Below are 19,201 nucleotides of genomic sequence, written 5' to 3'. Positions count from 1 at the left end.
GTGGAGGGGAGGATGTGGAAGTGTGGGAAGAAGGGAGGGCAGTGAGGCAGGGAAGTGGAGTTCTCTGCACCCACCATCCTGAATGAGCGGGGAGCAGAGGCCAGAGCTCTGGGTTCAGGGCCCTGTGGGCCTGAGGGTTTTGTTCTCGGCCTCAGGCCAGGGCAGCCTGTAAACACTAGCCCTCTATGGTGAGGTTGTCCTGGTAAAAGTGTGGGGTTGGCTCAGTGTCACTGCGGGGAAAACAGCTGTAGGCACAGGCTGCTGGGGTGGTGGGAGAGACCACGGTGGTACCATCTTGGTAAAGCACAGGCAGCCAACATTTGTTCGGAGCTTCCTATGTCCCCAGCACTGTATTAACTTATTTAATCCTTAAAGTGACAGCCTGGGGTGGGTTCTATTATTACCCCCATTTTACAGACCAAGAAACTGAGGCCCACATATAAGTCACTTGATCAAGGTCACACAGCCATTGAGTAGCAGAACCATGATTTGAACCCATGCAGTCTGTCTCCAGAGGGTGTAATCTTAATCATTTCTGTTTTCCAAATTGCTTCTCTTCAGGGGCCTTAGCTCAGCAAGTACTTACACTTTCAATTGTGTGGTTATATCATGAATGTCTGTCTTCACAGACAATTCATATGAGACTGAAGGCATGAACTTTGCCTGCTTTTCTTTCCTGATTATCCAACACCTTGCACACAGTAGGTGCTCAATATGAACTTGAAGGAATGCGTGAATAAAAAAATCAATGAATCTTTGAATGAGACATGCCCTCGGCCTTTCTAGCTTAGGGCGCAGGGCTCCTCTCCTGCCCCTGCTCAAGCCTAGCAGCATCCCAGCGAGCGCCAGCGTTGCTATGGTGACAGTAAGAGCATCTTACCAAGCATCTCACTGAGTCAGTCCTCACTCAGGTGGCCTTGTCGGCTCCCTAGGTGTGGCTCTTTCTGGGTGTTGATCCAGGGAGTTAGTCACCGGTGCTTGGCAGGAGTGGGAAGGTGTACTCCATGCAAACAGATGTGTGAAAAAGAAGTGTGTGTGTGTGTGTGTGTGTGTGTGTGTGTCTTGAGTTTGGTTGAATGTGGACCGTGTGGGGGGTACTTGCCTGCAGGTTTGTTGGAGAAGGTTGCCTAGGTTGGGGCATGGGGTGTCTTATGTGCTGGAGACAGATGCTGGGTTTGGGGTGGACAGTGTGGACATGAACGGGGCGTAAAAGCTGAGTGAAGAAACCCCTATTTTTCAAACCAAAAGCGAAAGCACATCATTCAACAAGGGGCTTCAGGTTTGTGAATGATTTATAAGAAAAATCTCACAAAGATAAAAATTGAATCACATTTAGTTAAACATTTGATAGCTTCCTTTATTGAAAAAAGGAAATTTATATGAAAATCTGGAATGCCGGGATGCTGTCTGTGGGGGCTGGGGAGGGGACCCCTGCCTGTGAGCATATTGGGGCAGGGGTGGGAGGCTGGAGGCTCTGAGGTCTTGCCTCAGGGCAGCCCTTCAGCTCAGCCTTAGGGGCTCAGAGGACCTCGGCCCCTACACGGCCCTGCACGGCCTCTGCTTCACCCAACCACAGCACTGATCACCCTGTACTATGAGTACCTGGTTGAGCACTGTGGCCCCGATTAAAATGTATCACCAGTATATATATACATATTTATATGTATATATATAACATATAATATATGTTTTTTGAGACAGAGTCTTGCTCTGTCACCCAGGCTGGAGTGCAGTGGCGTGATCTTGGCTCACTGCAACCTCTGCCTCCCAGCTTCAAGCGATTCTTATGCCTCAGCCTCCTGAGTAGCTGGAATTACAGACATGCGCCACCACACCCAGCTAATTTTTTTGTATTTTTAGTAGAGATGTTGGCCAGGCTGGTCTTGAACTCCCGACCTCAAGTGATCTGCCCGCCTCCACCTCCCAAAGTGCTGGGATTACAGGCGTGAGCCACCGTGCCCTGCCTGTATGCTCATTAGAGAAGCACAATAACTGTTTGTTGAACGAATGAACAGATGAAAGCACACATATCGTTTCTCTAGCAGCAAAATTCTCAGCTAAAGGAACTCCCTTCTATCACACATTTGTACACCTCCTTGCAATCCTGTCCCCACAACTCCCCACTATGCAAACACAGCCATACAAAACCCAGCAGGAAGGCACCGAGGTCTCTCTATGGCTGGGAAAGGAAGCCTTAGGCAAGGGGATAGCTACAGTGACACCCTCTCCTGGGCTGGCCCCATGTTAGAGATTCTGAAGCCATAGACTGATAGACTGAGTTCTAAACAGGCCCCACTGTCTGCATCTTCTCCCTGGCCTTGCCAAGCCCATGCTTGGCAGGCTGGGAGGACAGGTAAGAGCGGCCACTAGCCACCAACCTGGGTAGAAGTAAGCTGCCGTGCTGACCAGCACAGGCAGGTGACTCAGCATGGGTTGACTGAGAATAGCTTCTGTCTCGAAGTCTAAAGTTAGAAGAGGAAATTGCCCCGACCCTTGACTTTTTCCCTAGTTAATCCAAGAGATGCTATGAGCCTCTGGTACATGCAGATCCCTTTAGAGATGGGGAAGGGGAAGACCTGGGAGCTACAGCTGCTTACACGGTGATTCTGGTGTTCACCTGCGGGTGTTGAAGCCTTGGGTATTAATTCTTGGGTATTAATGGAATCAGTGCCCATCCGTCCTCTTCCCCAGTCCTGCTCGTTCTCCAGGAACCACCTCAAACGATAACAATGACAACACTTATTTTGTGCCAGGAATGGTCCCAAAGCAATATATCTATACTTTCACACTTATTTAATCCTCATAACCCTATGAGGCAGATGCCATTATTATCTGTATTTCACAAGTGAGGAAACCAGGGCACAGAGGGGTTAGGTAAGTTGCCCAAGGTCACACAGCCAGTCAGTGTTCCAGGGAATTAATGACATCTCCTCTATGGAGCTTTCCTTCTTTGAGATTTCCCATCTGTAAACAGCCTCTCCCTGCTGTGAACTCAGAGATGCTGCTTCTGGTGAGTACCAGAGATCACTTACTAGGCTGCAAGTGCTTTGGCGTCAGAATTCCTGGCACGCTGATATCTGCATGCCCAACAGCGCCCAGCTCAGGGCCTGCTATAGGAAAGCCTACCCCAGAGACTGCTGGGTGGGTGAATGAATGGGAGTGAGTGAGTATGTGAATGAGCCAACAAACAGGTTCATGAAGAGAGAGCCGAATGGAATTGGGATTTTCCCAGGTGAATTCACAGGCTGGTGGGAAGGGCATATGGGCAAGGCAGCAGCCCATGCAGGACTAGCCCAGGTGGGGAACATGCCTGCCACTGTGTGCCCAGCATTGGCCAGGTACCTTAAGGGACAGTCATGAAAGGTCCTCATCTTCAGAGGGCCGGGAAAGGAGATCCAATTAACACCCAAGAAGCAACTGGGGAACAGTTAGTTACAAAACAGTGACTACTGCCTGTGGGGACTGGAAGGGGCCAGTTAGAGAAGTCAGGACTGCCTTTCTGGAGGAGGAGGAGAAGAGGCTGGCACTGAGCTAGGCAGAGGGTGAGGACAAGAGAGAAAGACAGACGCTAGAAGATGAGGAGGCAGGAAAGAGCATAGTGATCTGGAGAAACGCGAGGATGCCAGTGTGAGTTTCTGTGGAGAGGAAGCAGAAATTGAAGCTGGCAGAGGGAGAGGCGTGGGTTTACAGAGACGTAGGTTTGAGGCAAGTGTGGCTCATAGATAATTTTTGCCAGGACTTTAAATACGTATCTTAAATTTTAATAAGTACTTAACATAGTACTTATTTTTTAATTATGTCTTTAATTTACATTTGTTGTAAAAGGAAACTTTACATCACTGTCATAAATTGAAAATGAATAGAATAGAATAGAATAGAATAGAATAGAATAGAATAGAATAGAATAGAATAGAATAGAATAGAATAGAATAGAACCAGACCATAAGAATAAGCACAAGAGAAACAAAACCAGGTTACTGCATCCTGGCTGGTGTCCACTCCCTTTGGAAGGCTCTGAGCCTGAAGCCTGCTCTCTCTTTGTTAAAAAAGAAATCAAGCGAGTCTAGGGAAGTGTTAAAGCATAGTAGCACCAAACCAAGACTTTCTCCATAGCTGGGTCAGCGAGACCAGAAGGAGATGGGAAAGGCCACGCTGTTCTCCTTCTGGGACCTGGTGCTGTCTGCCGGCTGCTCCATGGACTCCAGGGCTCTTTCTGTTACTCTTGAACCAGCATTCATTTCAGTAACTGATGAGTCTTTAATGCCCAGAGAGGAGCCCTGGCCCCAGCTCCATGCCCCCCTGCCCTGTGCCCGGTCACACCTGAATGCTTCTCTCTCTTGCAGGGAATACCAACAGCATCTTTGCCCTGGACTACATCAGCGGAGCACTGACCTTGAATGGCCTGCTGGACCGGGAGAACCCCCTGTACAGCCATGGCTTCATCCTGACTGTGAAGGTGAGAACTACATGGGCACCTCCACCCCAGGTAGAGGGGATGCCCCCGCTCAGATGCCAGCCTCCAGTGGTGTCCAAGGGCTCCTGCCCCAGTGGTGGCTCTAGAAGCACATCGCTTCCGTGCTCTCACCCTGCACTGCCTCCCGGGGCTGTGCCCAGGGCCCCATTAGGAAGGCACCCAAATTATGAAGTTGGTGTGCTGGGCGTGCCACATCCATTATCAACAACCACATGGGATGGAACTTGTATGCCCTCTCAGTGGGAGGCACCCAGTAGGTGCTCATCCTGTGGTCCTTCCTTACTGTTGTCCCAGGATTCCAAGTTCTCTGTTGCAGCCACCTAGAATTCTGGAACTTGCCCCGTTTCTGGGGTTCTGTCCCACTTCCAAGTGCCACGGCTTCCTGGGTTAAGAAACAGCAATGCAGCAGGGAGGAAAGGAGGTGCTGGGGTCCCCACCCCAGAATGTGAGGCAGAGCTACAGTCCCACACCCCCTGCAGCCGCCTGCCACTCACGGTCGGTTTTAATTCAAATCAGTGACTTGCAGAGCCATTCCCTGAGAAACCCATTTGGGGGTATGGATCCTGTCTGAGCCACAGGGGCTCTTCCCAGCCCAGGCCATCAGCCATCGATTGAGAGAAATGGGCGGCCCAAAGACTGAGGCCAGGGGCTCTGGGAAGGAGGCCCTTCCATTGCCATGGGGAGGACGGTGCAGCCCAGCCTGGCCCTTAATTGCTGTCCTTGACCTTGAGAGACCCTGCTGTTCAGGTGTGGGTTAGCCATGGGAGGGTGTGCTCACACCACCATCCTTCCCTCCCGTCTGCTCTCCTCCCATGGAGGTGAGGTGGTCAGGTCCACCAGAGAGAGCTGCCCCCTGGTCCCAGCACCCCACTGTGGGACTTGAACTCTTTCTGTCTTTATATAAAATGTGGGGGTGTGTTCTCACACTTAGCTGTGAACCCGAATCCCCTGGGAAGCTATTGAAAGGTATCTGTTCCTGTGTCTCTTACCCGGAGAGATTCAGATTCAGGTTGAAGTCAGAACTGGGAACGGGCACTTCTGGGCCTATGGCTCTGGCCCACAGACTGGACACCCAGTTATCTGAATCAGTCCATCTATGCTGACGCTGACCCCCAGTGCCGAGCACAGGGTTCAGGACATAGCAGATGCTCAGTTGTCTTGATTAACCACCAGCACAAACGTTCTTGGCCTCAGTTTCACCATCTGCCAAAGAGGATGAAGACTTCCCCCTTGTCCCTCAATGAACCCCCAGATCTGTCTTGTCCTCACCCCATCTCATCCATCTGCTATCCGTCTTAGGCTCCTACTACCTGAGCTAGAAATCGACTCTGGCTGTGAATCCCTGTACAAGTTACTTAATCTCTCTGAGCCTCAGTTTCCTTATCACTAAAATGGGGATGCTAACGATAAAATCTTCCTCCTGGAGTTGGGGTGAGGATTAGATGGGATCATTCACCTTGAAGCACAGTGGCTGGTGCTGAGAAAGTCCTTGGTAAGCAAGAGCTGTTGCTGTGATTAGCTGCCTTCACCCCAGGGTGACCGGTCTCTGTCCGCAGGGCACGGAGCTGAACGATGACCGCACCCCATCTGACGCTACAGTCACCACGACCTTCAATATCCTGGTTATTGACATCAATGACAACGCCCCGGAGTTCAACAGCTCCGAGTACAGCGTGGCCATCACTGAGCTGGCACAGGTCGGCTTTGCCCTTCCACTCTTCATCCAGGTGGTGGACAAGGATGAGGTGAGTCCCTGGACACATGGCCCATGCAGACCCACCACCCATCTGGGCCCACCACCCATCCGGACCACCCCCCTGCCTGGGCTGTCCAGGTCCTCAGCTATAAAATAGAAACAAACATTGCAGCACCCCAGTCCTGGTAGGTTCTGAGGATAAATAAGGCTGAAAAAAAAAAAAACCATCACTAGTCTCTACTTTTGGATTACCCCCTACACCCTGCAAAAAACATGTGAACACATGTTTCCATATGTGTGGTTATTATTTAGAAGTTACGTACATGATCGTCATACTAATCTAGTAGAGACATTGTAAAGCATGCACAAAAATGCAATTTTAAAAGGTAGAAATAAGGCCAGGTGCAGTGGCTCACGCCTGTAATCCCAACACTTTGGGAGGCCGGCAGATCACGAAGTCAGAAGTTCGAGACCAGCCTGGCCAACGTGGCGAAACCCCGTCTCTACTAAAAATACAAAAATTAGCCGGGCGTGGTGGCAGGCACCTGTAATCCCAGCTATGTGAGAGGCTGAGGCAGGAGAATCGCTTGAACCTGGGAGGTGGAGGTTGCAGTGAGCTGAGATAGCACCATTGTACTCCAGCCTGGGCAACAAGAGCAAGACTCCATCTCAAAAAAAAAAAAAGTAGAAATAAACCATATGTGTATTTTCACACACCCTGATGGATCATCTGCTGCCCTCTCTGGGATGCCTGTACTCATTTTTGCTCCTGTTCAAATAATGACCTTAGCAGAAAGTCTAATTCCTATTTTTGATGTAATAATGACCCCAACTTTTCCATGTGAAGAGTGAAAGGACCTAAGTGCTTTGGAGGGGATCCCACGCCATAAGAAGACCCCTGCATCACCAGGGGTCTGCCCTGGCTGGAACCAGTCTTAAAAGGAAGTAAGGGAGAGCTGCAGAGGACAAGGAAGGAGGCTCAGGTTGGGGGCAGCCCCCTGCACTGCTCCTGCCACACCCTGCATCACAGGGGCAAGGGTGGGGAGGGGCAGGGCGGCCAGGCCTCTATGAGTTGGGGCCAGGTCTCCATCCCTTCAGGACCCTCTCAGCCTGCCTCCTCCCCTGCCCTCACCCCTCCTTGTGCCCCATCTCCCTGCCTGTCAGCAGCTGCCATGCTAATAGGACTTCTATTTATTACTGCTGCTCCTCCTGGCCCACTCTGCTCAGGAATTCCATTAGGTTTTCCAGCCTGAGGTGCTTCTCTTCAATTACTCCTTGCGTGGGTCTGCCATGGTGGCCTTGCTCCAGGCTGGTCTTCCTCCACCACCCTCGGAGGAGCCGTCTCTACTCTGGCTGCTTCGCAAGCGGCCCTCCCTGTTGACCCAGGAGCCCCTCTGCCCACGTCTCTTGCCCACTTCCGTCAGCTCCTCTCAACCAGACACGGTCCCCCCAAGGACTCAGGGCACGTGGGCAAGTCAGTCCCACCATGCGCATGTGTGTGTGCTCAGGTGTGTGTGCACACGTGTGTGTGTGTGTGTGTGTACATGTGTGTCTCCACCTCCTGCTAAGGCATTCCATACCTATCTGTCTGAGGTAACTAAAGTATGTATTGATCACCTACTGTTTACAAGGAGCTATATTTAGCCTCTTAGGGAGCCAAGTGTAACCCATGGTCCTTGTCCCAAGGAGTCAACAGTGTGTTGATACAAATACAGTATGTACATTTTAAAATATGTTTTAAAGCCAGGCACAGTGGCTCACACCTGTAGTCCCAGCACTTTGGGAGGCCGAGGCAGGTGGATCGCTTGAGACGAGGAGTTCAAGACCTGCCTGGGCAACGTGGTGAAACCCCACCTCACTAAAAATACAAAAATTAGCCAGGCATGATAGTGTGCTCCTGTAATCCCAGCTACTCAGGAGGCTGAGGCATGAGAATTGCTTGAACCTGGGAGGCAGAGGTTGCAATGAGTAGAGATTGCGCCACTGCACTCCATCCTAGGTGACCCTGTCTCAAAAAAAAAACCCAAAAAACATATTTTTTAATGTAGCAGTTTTAAAAGGTGGAAAAAACAGGTATTAAAACAAGTTCTAATATGTTCTCACACCCTAATGGATCACTTTGTATTCCCCTTTAGGGCAGGCACCTCCTTTTGGAGATGACTGTATGAATGAGATGCTCAGAAGAAAGTTCCATCTGTGGTTTCAGGAGAACCATAATGCCCAAGAGAAAAGAAATATGGATACCAGTGTGGGGTCCAGGTCCAGTGACCACAGGCAGGGAGGAGTCAGCTGGAGAAGGGGCAGTAGGGGCTGGGAGGATCAGGAGAGGCTCCATGGTGAGAAGGGCCTAGGGCTGCTCCCAGGGACACACAGGAAGGTCGGCTGGCCAGAGCAGGCCATAATCCAGGCAAGCAAGGATATGTGCAGTGGGGAGGCAGGCCAGGACCCCAGCCAAGGAATTGAGGCTTGATCTTGGAGGCAACCCAGCAAGGGAAGGCAGCTTGTGTGGGGGTGGCACAAGCTCTGGAGTCAGATAGGGCCTGTGTTTCAGCCTGGCCTTGCCATGTACTAGCTGTGTGACCTCAGGTAAAGTAATGAGCCTCACTTTGTCCATTTGTTTAAAAAGGAATAGAAAAGAAAGAGAATGTATCCATCAGCTTATATTGCAGTAACGAGTTAGCCCCACATAAAGGTTGATTTCTCATGCGGATGAGAGGCCAGCACAGGTGGGCAGGGAAAGCCCACCCCATGTAGTCGCTGACGGGCACAATCTGCAGGTCCCTCGGTCCCTGCAGCACGGAAAAGGCAGCTGGAGGCCTAAGCACCAGCTCTTCTGTGCTTCATCCCAGAAGTGGCTCTGCGACTTCTACCCAATGACTATTGGCCAGAACTAGTTATGTGCCTCCACCTCGCCACCAGCAGGCCAGGAAGCATGGGGAAGGTGCCAAGTAGGTTGTCTCTGCCACAGAGGAGGCATGTACAGGGCGCGGCACAGCACCTGTCTCACAAACATTAGCCGTTGTCATCATTTAGGAGCTGTAGCTCCTGACCAGGACTGGGTCCAGCGAGCACTGCCAGCTATAAGGCTGGAACCCCCCAGGCCTTCTCACCCCAGCTGTTTGAGGGCAATGTAACCCTGACACCTCCGGTTTTATCTCAGGCTCCCTTTGCTAGAAGCGCTTTCTGAAATGTCTGCAGGAATGCTCAGGGGTATCTGGGTCCAACCCGCCTCTAGTGACTGCCCCCCACCCAGGCTCAGCCATTGGCATACCCACTGCGGTCAGGGCACCCAATGCCACCAGGGACCATTCCCTGCTCTCCATGGCTGTTTTCCCAAGGGAGCTGGTCAGTGTCTCTGACAATGCAAGCCTGGCCTCCTCTTCTCCAGGGCACAGTGAGTTGCAGAGACAGAGCCAATGAGGAGAGGCAGCCCAGGAGCCCAGGCCACCCAACCCTGAGGTCACCTTGGCCATCTTCCAGCCTCCGGGTGGGGTGGCCCCCAAACCATCCCGCATGTGGCACCGGGCCCATTCCTCAATAAGAGGGAGGGATGAGTTGCTTTCGGCCCCTGCCCTGCTCCCGTGTGTCTCGCGTCCTTCTCTGGAGGAATCCAGAGCTGGCCGGGTGAATGCTGCGGAGGACCAGTCTCAGGTATAGGGAGGCCCCACCATGACGGAGGATCAGGCCCAGGCACCTCGTGGAGCATGTAGCCACATTGTCAACAGGAGCAAAAGAAGAACTGCAAAAGCAGTTGAACATTGCCTGAGTGTCCAGAATCAGAAAAATCAGGGAACCACAAAGAGAAATCAGGCAACTGTTAGAGAAAAGATTTTTAGAAGTGTTGTTTCTTGCCGGTCCATTTCTGAGGAAAAAATACATCTGTTGGGATTTGTGTCTGGGTTGAAGGTGACTCTGGATTTGCTTGGCGTGGCAGGAAAACGTGTTCATTGAGCAAATTCTCTGGAGGGAAGGGAGCCAGCGGAGCAGTCACAACCCTCTGTCCCAGGCTCTGTGGAGCCAAGTGACTCTCGCACTGCCCATGATTAGGGTGAGGATCCCATTAAATCTAACTCCTGATTGCACTAAATGGTGCACGGGGGCAGGGCATGCCTGGTTTGACTCACCAGTGTAACCTAGGCCCCCATGCTCTGCCTGGAATGTGGGGGGCACTCCAGAAATGAGCAGTGGTTGAGTTGATGCACGGTTAAATGCCCAAGTATCAGGGAGATGGCCCAGGGCTTTTTCCAAACCGGGTCTGGCTGAGTTTGTGTAGCGAGGATGACCTCAGAAATCCACTGCGGGGCAGTGGAGGGAGCTGATGCAAAACAGAAAGGGAAGGAGGAAGCAGTGTAACTTCTCCAGAGGAACTTTGTGGCAGTCGCTCCTAATGAGGACGCTAATCGAATTCACTGTTGCTACCAGATCGAAGATTCTGCTCAGTCTCTCACTGAATCTCAGGCTCTGCCAGACCATTCACAACAACAAAGGTGCTTGAAAGCAGTCCTTTGTGTCTCCCAAGGACTCCATTCACATTGTCAAGTCTCACTGAGTAATTTCTTCTCCTTTGCCTGGCTATAGAAAACCAGGGAAGGAAAGGACGGGGTGGGCTGAAACCAGCAACAACCCATTTGTACCTTGTGACAGTTGAGATGCAAATAGCTGGTTGTGATGCAAATCAGAAAAAAAAAAAAAAAAAAAAAAATCCAAAAGGCAGAAGCACCAGAAGTCAGCCTTGGTGTGGGGAGCTCATCTCTGAGTTTCAAATTAGAGGTTGTGGCAGCCTCATTCCCCTGCACGCAGCGGCTGGGCATTGGGCGTTTTCTCATGTCTTCCTCGGTGTTCTGGGGAGCCACAGTGAATCGGCAACCCACTCACCCACCTGGAGTCCTACCGATGTATATCCTTAAACCCCTGTGCCGCCCTTGCCCCCAACATATTCTTCGTATTTTCTCTCCTTGGGTCAACTTTTCCTCTCCTGGCCTTGCCTGCAGCCCTCCCCAGCCTCACCTCATTAACGTGCCTGGAAGCTGAGTCAGCCACTGGCAGTCCTGTTTTCCCTTCTGCATGGGGACAGTTTGTTGCGCGGGTTGCGATTTTCTGTTCAGTTGTTCCAAAAAACATTCCTCCACTTAGGCGCCAGTGGATTACCTCTGTGTGGCATCCCCCCACCCCCAAGGGTCAGACTAGCAGAAGGGGGCAAGGGACGAGGCAGGGTGGCTCAGAGACCATCCACACCTCTGGTTGCCTTACAAATCCCAGCAAGGGGTATTGTTCTTAAACAGTTGTTTCATTATGCACGACCCCTCCCTGCTGACCCAGATAGCTAAAACCTGACAGTTCCTCTCATCCACTGTCAGGAGAAATACCATTTGCGGACGTCCTGCCTTCCTTCTCCGGAGCTGGGAGCGTTTGATTCGCTTTCCTCTGCCTCACTCCTAACCCGCAGCTTCTCAGAACACATTTGCTGCTGTCCTTGAGAATATATTGTGCAGAGGAGAGGGATTGGGGTAGGGATTGGAACACCACTCTCTTACCCACCCCAGAGAGGCCTCGGCTGCCAGATTCTGCCTGCTTCTGGGAATTGGAATATTTCAGAAAGGCCTTCGGGCCTCATTAATTTGCCGAACCCCTGACCTTCTTGAGGGACTATGCTGAAACTTACGCAGGTGGGGGGTTAGTTATTGATTCAAGCAACAAGTGTTATGTGCACCAACTATGTGCCTGCCACTGTGCTAGGTCCCGGGGGGATTGAGCTGAAGACGTAGCCCCTGCCCTCCCAAAGCTTATACTTCTTTTCAGTGGGGAGATGGAATTGCAGTAGAAGTGGATGTTCAGAACTCTATAAACAGGATGAGTGAGTGATGGGACGGGATAGGGCGATTTCTGACTCTGGTCCCAGAAGGCCTTCAGAAAGGTGCTGTTGGAGCTGAGGTTAAGTGGCATGGAGGGTGCAGCCATGCAGAGCTGTGGAGGCAGAACATTCCGGCAGCAGACGTTCCCCTACAAGGGCAGAGATCCCCAAAAGGTAAATGGCCTGGCATTTTCAAGGAGCAGGAAAGAGGCTCTTGTGGATGTCCAGGACAGAGCTCAAGAGGATGGGGGTGTCAGGAGGCCAGGCTGCAGCCTCATCAGGGTCAGGCAGGGCATTTTCAGGCACAGGAAGGCATTTTTCTGTTACTGGGAGCCCCGGGAAGCCAGGGAGCTCATGTGGTCTGAGTCGCCTTTCTCAAGGAGCCCTCTGATGGCTGTGTTGAAATGTGCAGGGTGGAAGCAGTGAAATAGAGTGAAGTCTCCTACACGGGAGACGCTCCCCACTCCCGTGACCACGAATTCCAGTGTCTGACGGTTTAGCAGTTTAGCCATTTTCCTCTTAAGGTGTTTGCAGAAAGCCGGAGAACCCCCAGTTCCCTGATCATAGAACCCTAAAGGTCCAATAGGAACTGCTCTTTGGAACTCTTCCCAGGATGCTGAGTTGGCCCCTTCAACCTTTGTGACTGAGATTCTGTGATTTCAAATCGGCCCAGGATTCTGAACTCTGACCTCAGCCTTCCACTACCAGACCTACCCCGACTGCCGTGAGAAGGTGGCAGAGAGAGCGCCCAAGCCAGGTTCTCAGCGAGTTCTTCTTCCGCACTCAGGTGCGATTCCAGGCAAGCCTCGTCCCCACACCGTGCCTCAGTGTCTGCCTCTGGACAACCATGAGTTGCGCCAGTCAGTCTTTAAGATTCTACAAATCCTAACGTTCTCTTCATCCAAGAGGACGTGGGTGGGAAGGGGAAGGTGCCGCCTGGGGCTTCCCCCTGTCCACCGACCCTGCCGCCGGCCCATCCTCCTCTCCCTGAGCCGGCTCCACGGACTTGGCTCCGGCAAATCCAGCTCCCACTTCAAGCAGAGGGACTTAGGGGCCTCTCTGGGCCTCCTCTCTGTCCCCAAGCCCGGCCTGCCACGTATTTGTGTATTTGATACCCCCTGCAGCATCCCTTTTCAGGGAAGGACGAGAGAGGCAGTTGGAGTGGTTAGAAATAAAATGAACCAGCCAGACAGCCTGGGTGCCACTCGGCTTTCCTACTTTTGATCTGTGTGACCTTAGGGGCTTATTTATCCTTTGATGCCATTTTCTTATCTGTAAAGTAGAGACAATAGCCGCTGTACCTCACACAGTGGCTATCAGGATTAAATGGGTTCATATCTGTATTTAGAACAGTGCCTAACCCATAAAAAGTACTCTTGAAGTGGGGTATGGTGGCATACACCTGTAGTCCCAGCTACTTGGGAGGCTGAGGCAGGAGGATTGCTTCAGCCCAGGAGGTTGAGCCTGTAATGAGCTATGATTGCACCACTGCACTCCAGCGTGGGTGACACAGAGAGAACCTGTCTCCAAAAGAAAAGAAAAAGCATACTTTAGACATTAGCTATAATAATAATAATTAGTATTATTATCCCCTGTCCTTTCCATGGAGGAAGAAGTCAAGGCTCAGAGGACTTAAGCGGCTTGCCCAAGGTCACACAGCTAACTGGTCTCAGAACTTGGTCTTGAACTCTCAGCCTTGCGCTTCTTGCATGTGCTGCAGGGCTCCCCATTTGCAAACATGGCTTCCTGTTCTCTCTCATCTCAGTTTTCCAAACTCTGATAATTTTTACTTCCCAGTGTCCGCTGAGGAGATGAGCTTAAGCGACAGCATTAGACAAGAGTGGGCACATCCGACTACAGCTGTCCAATATGGGGAAAACGACTCTGAGTGGGGCCTTAAAGAAGTGAGAGCCCCCCATGAACGTGGGTAGAAAGCCAGCTTCTGCTGGCATGAGACACACCCCAGCTGGGGGTCGCTTGGGACCCGAGGGTTGAGAATTCAGTCACAGGGCTCAAATCCACTGGGCGACCTCCTGAAGGTTTGGTCCCACTGAGCGCAGAGGCCTGCACTGCAGAGAGAACGGGGACACATCTGGCAGGAACTGATTCCCGTTTCGGGCAGGAGATGACACGCTTCATTTGTTTGAGGAGCATAGAAAAAAAAACAGAAAGAATTACCCACCTCCCCATGGAGAAAACATCACCAAATAAATTTTTTTAAAAAACACACAAATGACAAGGAGAAAAGGCCATATTCCTGAATGCTGGGGAGGGGGTGTGGGGGGTGGGGGTGAGAAGGGGAGACTGTTCTGGTTCTCCTGCTCATCTCAGTCTTTATTTTTATCCGTCGCCCTCATTTTCCATTCCACATGTGTTCCAGGCCTGTCAGGCAGCAGCAGCCCACAACCTTGTATTTATTTAAATTTATTTTCACATTTGGTCCTGTTAGGCAGTTTGTCTGGGCTGCAGTGCCTCCCGGCCCTCCCCACGCAGCTCTGCAAAGGTCGCGTTCCTGGCTGCAGGCTTCTCCTGCGGGCCTCTTCGGCTTCCTTTCAGTCCAGGAGTTCTCAGCCCACCTGGGGAAGGGGGACCACAGACCACCTGAGGCATCCATGATCCTGGGTAGAGAAAAATCTGCATCTTTCTTTTCACCAGCTTCTAAGTGAATCGCAGCATTCCTTTAATTACAAATACAGAAAAAAACCACCGTGGTATTAGCTTCACCTGTGGCTTTGACCCCGAGAGACATCTCAGAGATTTTCGTATCACATTACATGTGTCACAGAAATCTCAAATACTGTTTACGCTCATCACTGCTCTGAAATTACAGCATGTATGAGACCGGCTGCTAAGTCTCCTTGTTTAATGCATCCTGAAGCACATACAGGATTATAACAACCTTTGAAAATACTTTGATAACTGTATTTCAAAATAATTAGTTGACTTTGTGGTCCCTTGTATTTTAGTTTGTGGAAAATAAAAATTCTGAGAAGGGGTTCCTGGGCTTCGCCAGACTCTCAGAAGGGTCAGGCACAAAAAGATGAACACCTCACCCTGAGTCCCTGTACCGCGCTAACCCTAGCTCCCCACTCGGGCCTTTACCGCAGGGCTGGCGTCTGCTGGTTCTTAGAGCCGGCATCCCTAGCTGCACACTGTATGGGGATGGACAGGGTGGGAGCAGGGAGGAGACAAGACCCGTGGCTCCATGTCACGTGTTCGGCTGAGGGTCCCTTTTCTAGCTCTGGACCCTCCAGGCCACTGTTCAACTGAGCCCCAGAAATCTACACCCCAGCATCTGCCCGGTGGGAGAGACCCAGTCAATGCACATTATTGGCACCCCAGAGAGTAGGTGCAGCTGCTCTAAACTTTCCCCACCTGCTGGTGTGACCCAGGGCATGGACCTCTGTTTTTCCATCTCCTAAGCGACTTGAAGTAGAAACCAAACTCTAGAAGCAGTGAAGAGAGGTGAGGGAAAGAAGGGGGCAGGCTGCCAGCATCCCGTGGGGCAGATGCAGGGTTCGCACTCTCGGATGTACAATTGTCCTATTTTCCAGACCTTTCTTTCTCCTCCATGAAGGAGGTAACTGGGTTCTGGCTGGAAAAAGGAAGTGGATGGATTGCCTCCAACATTCTGTACTTTTCACCAGCTTGTGATTTCATCAATGAAGTAAAGCAGAGAGGGGTTAGAGGGCCCTTGTCCAGGGAGCAACCAAGGCAAGACATGCAGAGAAGTGGGGGTCTTCATTGCCTCGCCCCATGCCGGAAGCCAGGAAGTCTATCCTGGCTGCTCTTATTTTGAAAAGGTTCTCTAGTGACTTTGACTTCATAGCAAGGGTTGAGCATTCATGCAAAGCAATGTCGGCACGGCTGGTACCTGGGATTCCTGTGGCCCCGGTGAGCACCTCTCCACATCTCTGTTCCCCCATCCTCTGCCCTGGCAGCAGGCAAAGGGGTCCGTTTGCAAGGCCTTGGTTGTCTCACAGCTTCAGCTCACATTTCTAGAGTTCCTCCCCCAAGATTTAGTCTCTCCAGGAAAATATCTGTTGACTTCAGAGCAAAGCCATTCTGGAAGAGAAGCTAGAGGGAGCGGACAGTCCAGATTGTGCCTTTTCCCATTAATTTCTCCCCAGTTGCCTTCACTGAGGATCTTATTGTGATGGTGATGATTATTAAGATTTTTCTGTCCATGGCTGTATCCTATGGCGTGCTTCCTCCTAGTGGGCTAAGCTCCAGCCTCCCTGGGGACCAGAGGGTGTCCTTTGCCGTGATTCAGACAGCTCCTAATTTAGTCTCTTCGTAAATCTAATTAGCATGCTGTTTACACCAAGCCCCCTACCCCTGGCAAGGGGTATGAAGCAAGACCTGTGTGGCAGCCACCGTGCCAGTGCCCACCCCTCACCTCCTCCCCACGCCAGTTCCCGCAGCTCCCAGCCCAGAGTCCCCTCTAACGGCTGGAGTTCATCTTTCATGTTGGATTTGGGGACTTGGTCCCCTCTCACATGCCTCCCTGGCAGGCTCCTTCCCCACACCCACCGCCACCCACACTCCTGAGCAGGGCTGGCACCATGGGAAGTAGTGAGAATCATTTTACCCATGGAGTCACGCTCCCTCAAAATAGTTGCGGGGCTTCCTGAAGATCCCCATGGGAATCAGAAGCAGAGCTGGCAAACTTTCTTCTCCGTGCCTCTTCCTCTCCCCGGCACCTCTTGGCTGGCTTGTGCCCTCTCTGGTGCCCCTTTGCTGTGGGTGCCAGTGAGTCCAGTTTCACCCTGGAACCTCCCATGCTCCCTCTGCCTGCCCCATTGGCCACCCCACCTCATACCCCTAACAGTAACAGGTATGTCCTGTTTTCCCCCTGTTTTGAACAAGTCTGCGGTAAGCACAGCTCGGCTGGGAGTTGTGCCTGTGTGTCTCAACCCATCACCATCATGGGCCGTGAAATGTCCTAATCAATAAGTAACAGGAACCGCAGATTCCTGCTGGGCAGCTGTGGCAAGAGTGGGCCACCAGGAGCGCGGGAGCCTCCTCCCCAGCCCACGCTGGGCTCTGCTTGCTTACTAACTCTGTCCCCTGAAAGGGGAGAATGGTGCAGGGATGGGGCTGGGTGCAGGGCAGAGGGAGAGGCAGGGCATTTCATGGCAAGGCAAGATATCACAGCTGTGCTCTCACTCTGTCCATGCAGGCTTAGGGAAGATCCTCCCTTCTTCCTCTCCAGGCCTCAGTTTCCCCATCTGTTAAAAAGGAATTCATTACAAAGGAATTGAGAGTGAGATAATTTTTTTTTCTTTTTGAGACAGAGTGTCCCTCTGTCACCCATGCTGAAGTGCAGTGGCACAATCTCGGCCCGCTCCAATCTCCACCTCCTAGTTCAACTGACTTTCCTGCCTCAGCCTCCCGAGTAGTTGGGATTACAGGCACCCATCACCACGCCCGGCTCGTTTTTGTATGTTTAGTAGAGATGGGGTTTCACCATGTCCACCAGGCTGGTCTTGAACTCCTGACCTCAAGTGATCCGCCTGCCTCGGCCTCCCAAAGTGTTGAGATTACAAGCGTGAGCCACCGCACCCGGCCTGAGATAAAATTTTCAACATCGAAGTTGTCATAGGTTTACATCCCAGGTTGCAAGGTGCAGAGCACGTTTTCCCCTCCCTGGTTCTGACTAGCGCTAGCATTGACACATGGATGATATATTTGCTCTTTTCACATGGGCAAAACGAGGCTCAGGGAGGAAATGTTTTAGGGAAGGTCACAGAGCATGGGAAGAGATGCCTGGTGGCTAGCGAAGCACGCAGATAGCAGGCGGCCACGGGCCTCAGGCAGGAACAAGGAAGAGATGCCCTGAGGGATGTACACGTTGAGTGGGAGGCGGGATCAGCTCATTCCTTCATTCATTCAACAAATATTTGTTGAACACCTACTGGATGTCAGATGTGTTCTGGCATCAATTCTTCAGGAATACACCAAGTTCAGCCCTTGGGCAGCTAAGCTTCCAAGGATGGAAGACCAAAGAAACAAACAGATGCATATGATGTCAGGTGGTGAGAAGAGCCATGGAGAAAAAGAAAGCCGGGTAAGGGAATTAAGGGAATCCTGGGAGGCGTAGAATGGTCAGAGGAGGCCTTGACAGGCCTGGATGAAGTGAGAGGGCACAGACTCTGGATATCTGGCGGAAGAGTGTTCAGGCAGAGGGAAGGGCAGGTGCAGTGGCTCTGCAGCAGGAGGCCCAGGGGCTGAGAGACGAGGTTGGAGAGGCCCAGGGCTGTGGTCAGGGCTTTGCTCTCACAGGAATGAGATGGGAAGCCACCTGAGGGGAGCAGGCAGGCAGTGATGTGACAGGTGTGAAGTTTCGGGAGGACGCATGGTGGAAGACACCCAACTTCCGTCCATCCACTGCCAAATGGAGAAACTGAATATGATGCCTCCATGCAGCGGCCATACAAAAGGCCACTCGGTGGGTGATTTTGTGTGCAGGAAATGTCCAGAAGAGGCAAATCTAGAGACAGGAAGCAGATTAGTGGTTGCCAAGGGCCGGGGGAGAGAAATGGGATGCTTAATGGGAACAAAGCTTCATTTGTGGGGGAGACGAAAATGTTTTGGAACTAGATAGAGGGAGTAGTGGTTGTACAACCTAGTGAATGTAGTAAAAATGCTGAATTATACACTATCAAATGGCTAAAATGATGACTTTTATGTTATATGAATTTTATCTCCATTTTTTAAACTTTTTTTTGTTTTATTTTGAGACAGACAGCATATCACTCTGTCACCCAGGCTGCAGTGCAGTGGTGTAATTATAGCTCACTGCACTCTCGACCTCCTGGGCTCAAGTGATCCTTCCACCTCAGCCTCCCCAGTAGCTGGGACTACGGCACATGCCACTGTGCCCAGCTAATTTTTAAACTTTTTGTAGAGATGGGACCTCACTACGTTGGCTAACCTCATGAGACCATCCTGCCTTGGCCACCCAAAGTGCTGGGATTACTGGCATGAGCCATTGCACTGAACCTAAAAAACTTTTTAAAAGGATGCTGTGTCCGCCAGGGGTGAGGGTAGTGAATAGACCCTGAGGGGCAGGGGCCTTTCCTAGGAGTGACTGCCATCGTTTAGATGGGGCCTGTGGAGGCTGAGGAGTGGTCAGCTGCTGGATCTGTTTTGAAGGGAGAGTCAGTGAGATTTGCCA

At 51.5% G+C, this 19,201-nt stretch overlaps 1 protein-coding gene across 1 annotated transcript in view; it reads left to right on the top strand.

Moving 5' to 3' along the window:
* CDH23 (cadherin related 23) overlaps positions 1 to 19,201 on the top strand; it is a 338,832-nt gene that overhangs the window by 216,783 nt on the left and 102,848 nt on the right. Inside the window, 2 exon segments of the mRNA XM_065520923.2 lie at positions 4,344 to 4,456; positions 6,031 to 6,219. Coding sequence (XP_065376995.1) covers positions 4,344 to 4,456; positions 6,031 to 6,219 — 302 coding nt within the window.

The sequence above is a fragment of the Macaca fascicularis genome, chromosome 9, assembly GCF_037993035.2.
Source record: "Macaca fascicularis isolate 582-1 chromosome 9, T2T-MFA8v1.1".
NCBI classification, from domain to species: domain Eukaryota; kingdom Metazoa; phylum Chordata; class Mammalia; order Primates; family Cercopithecidae; genus Macaca; species Macaca fascicularis.
The sequence above is the reverse complement of the archived record's forward strand: the minus strand, read 5'-3'. Positions and strand labels throughout refer to the sequence as shown.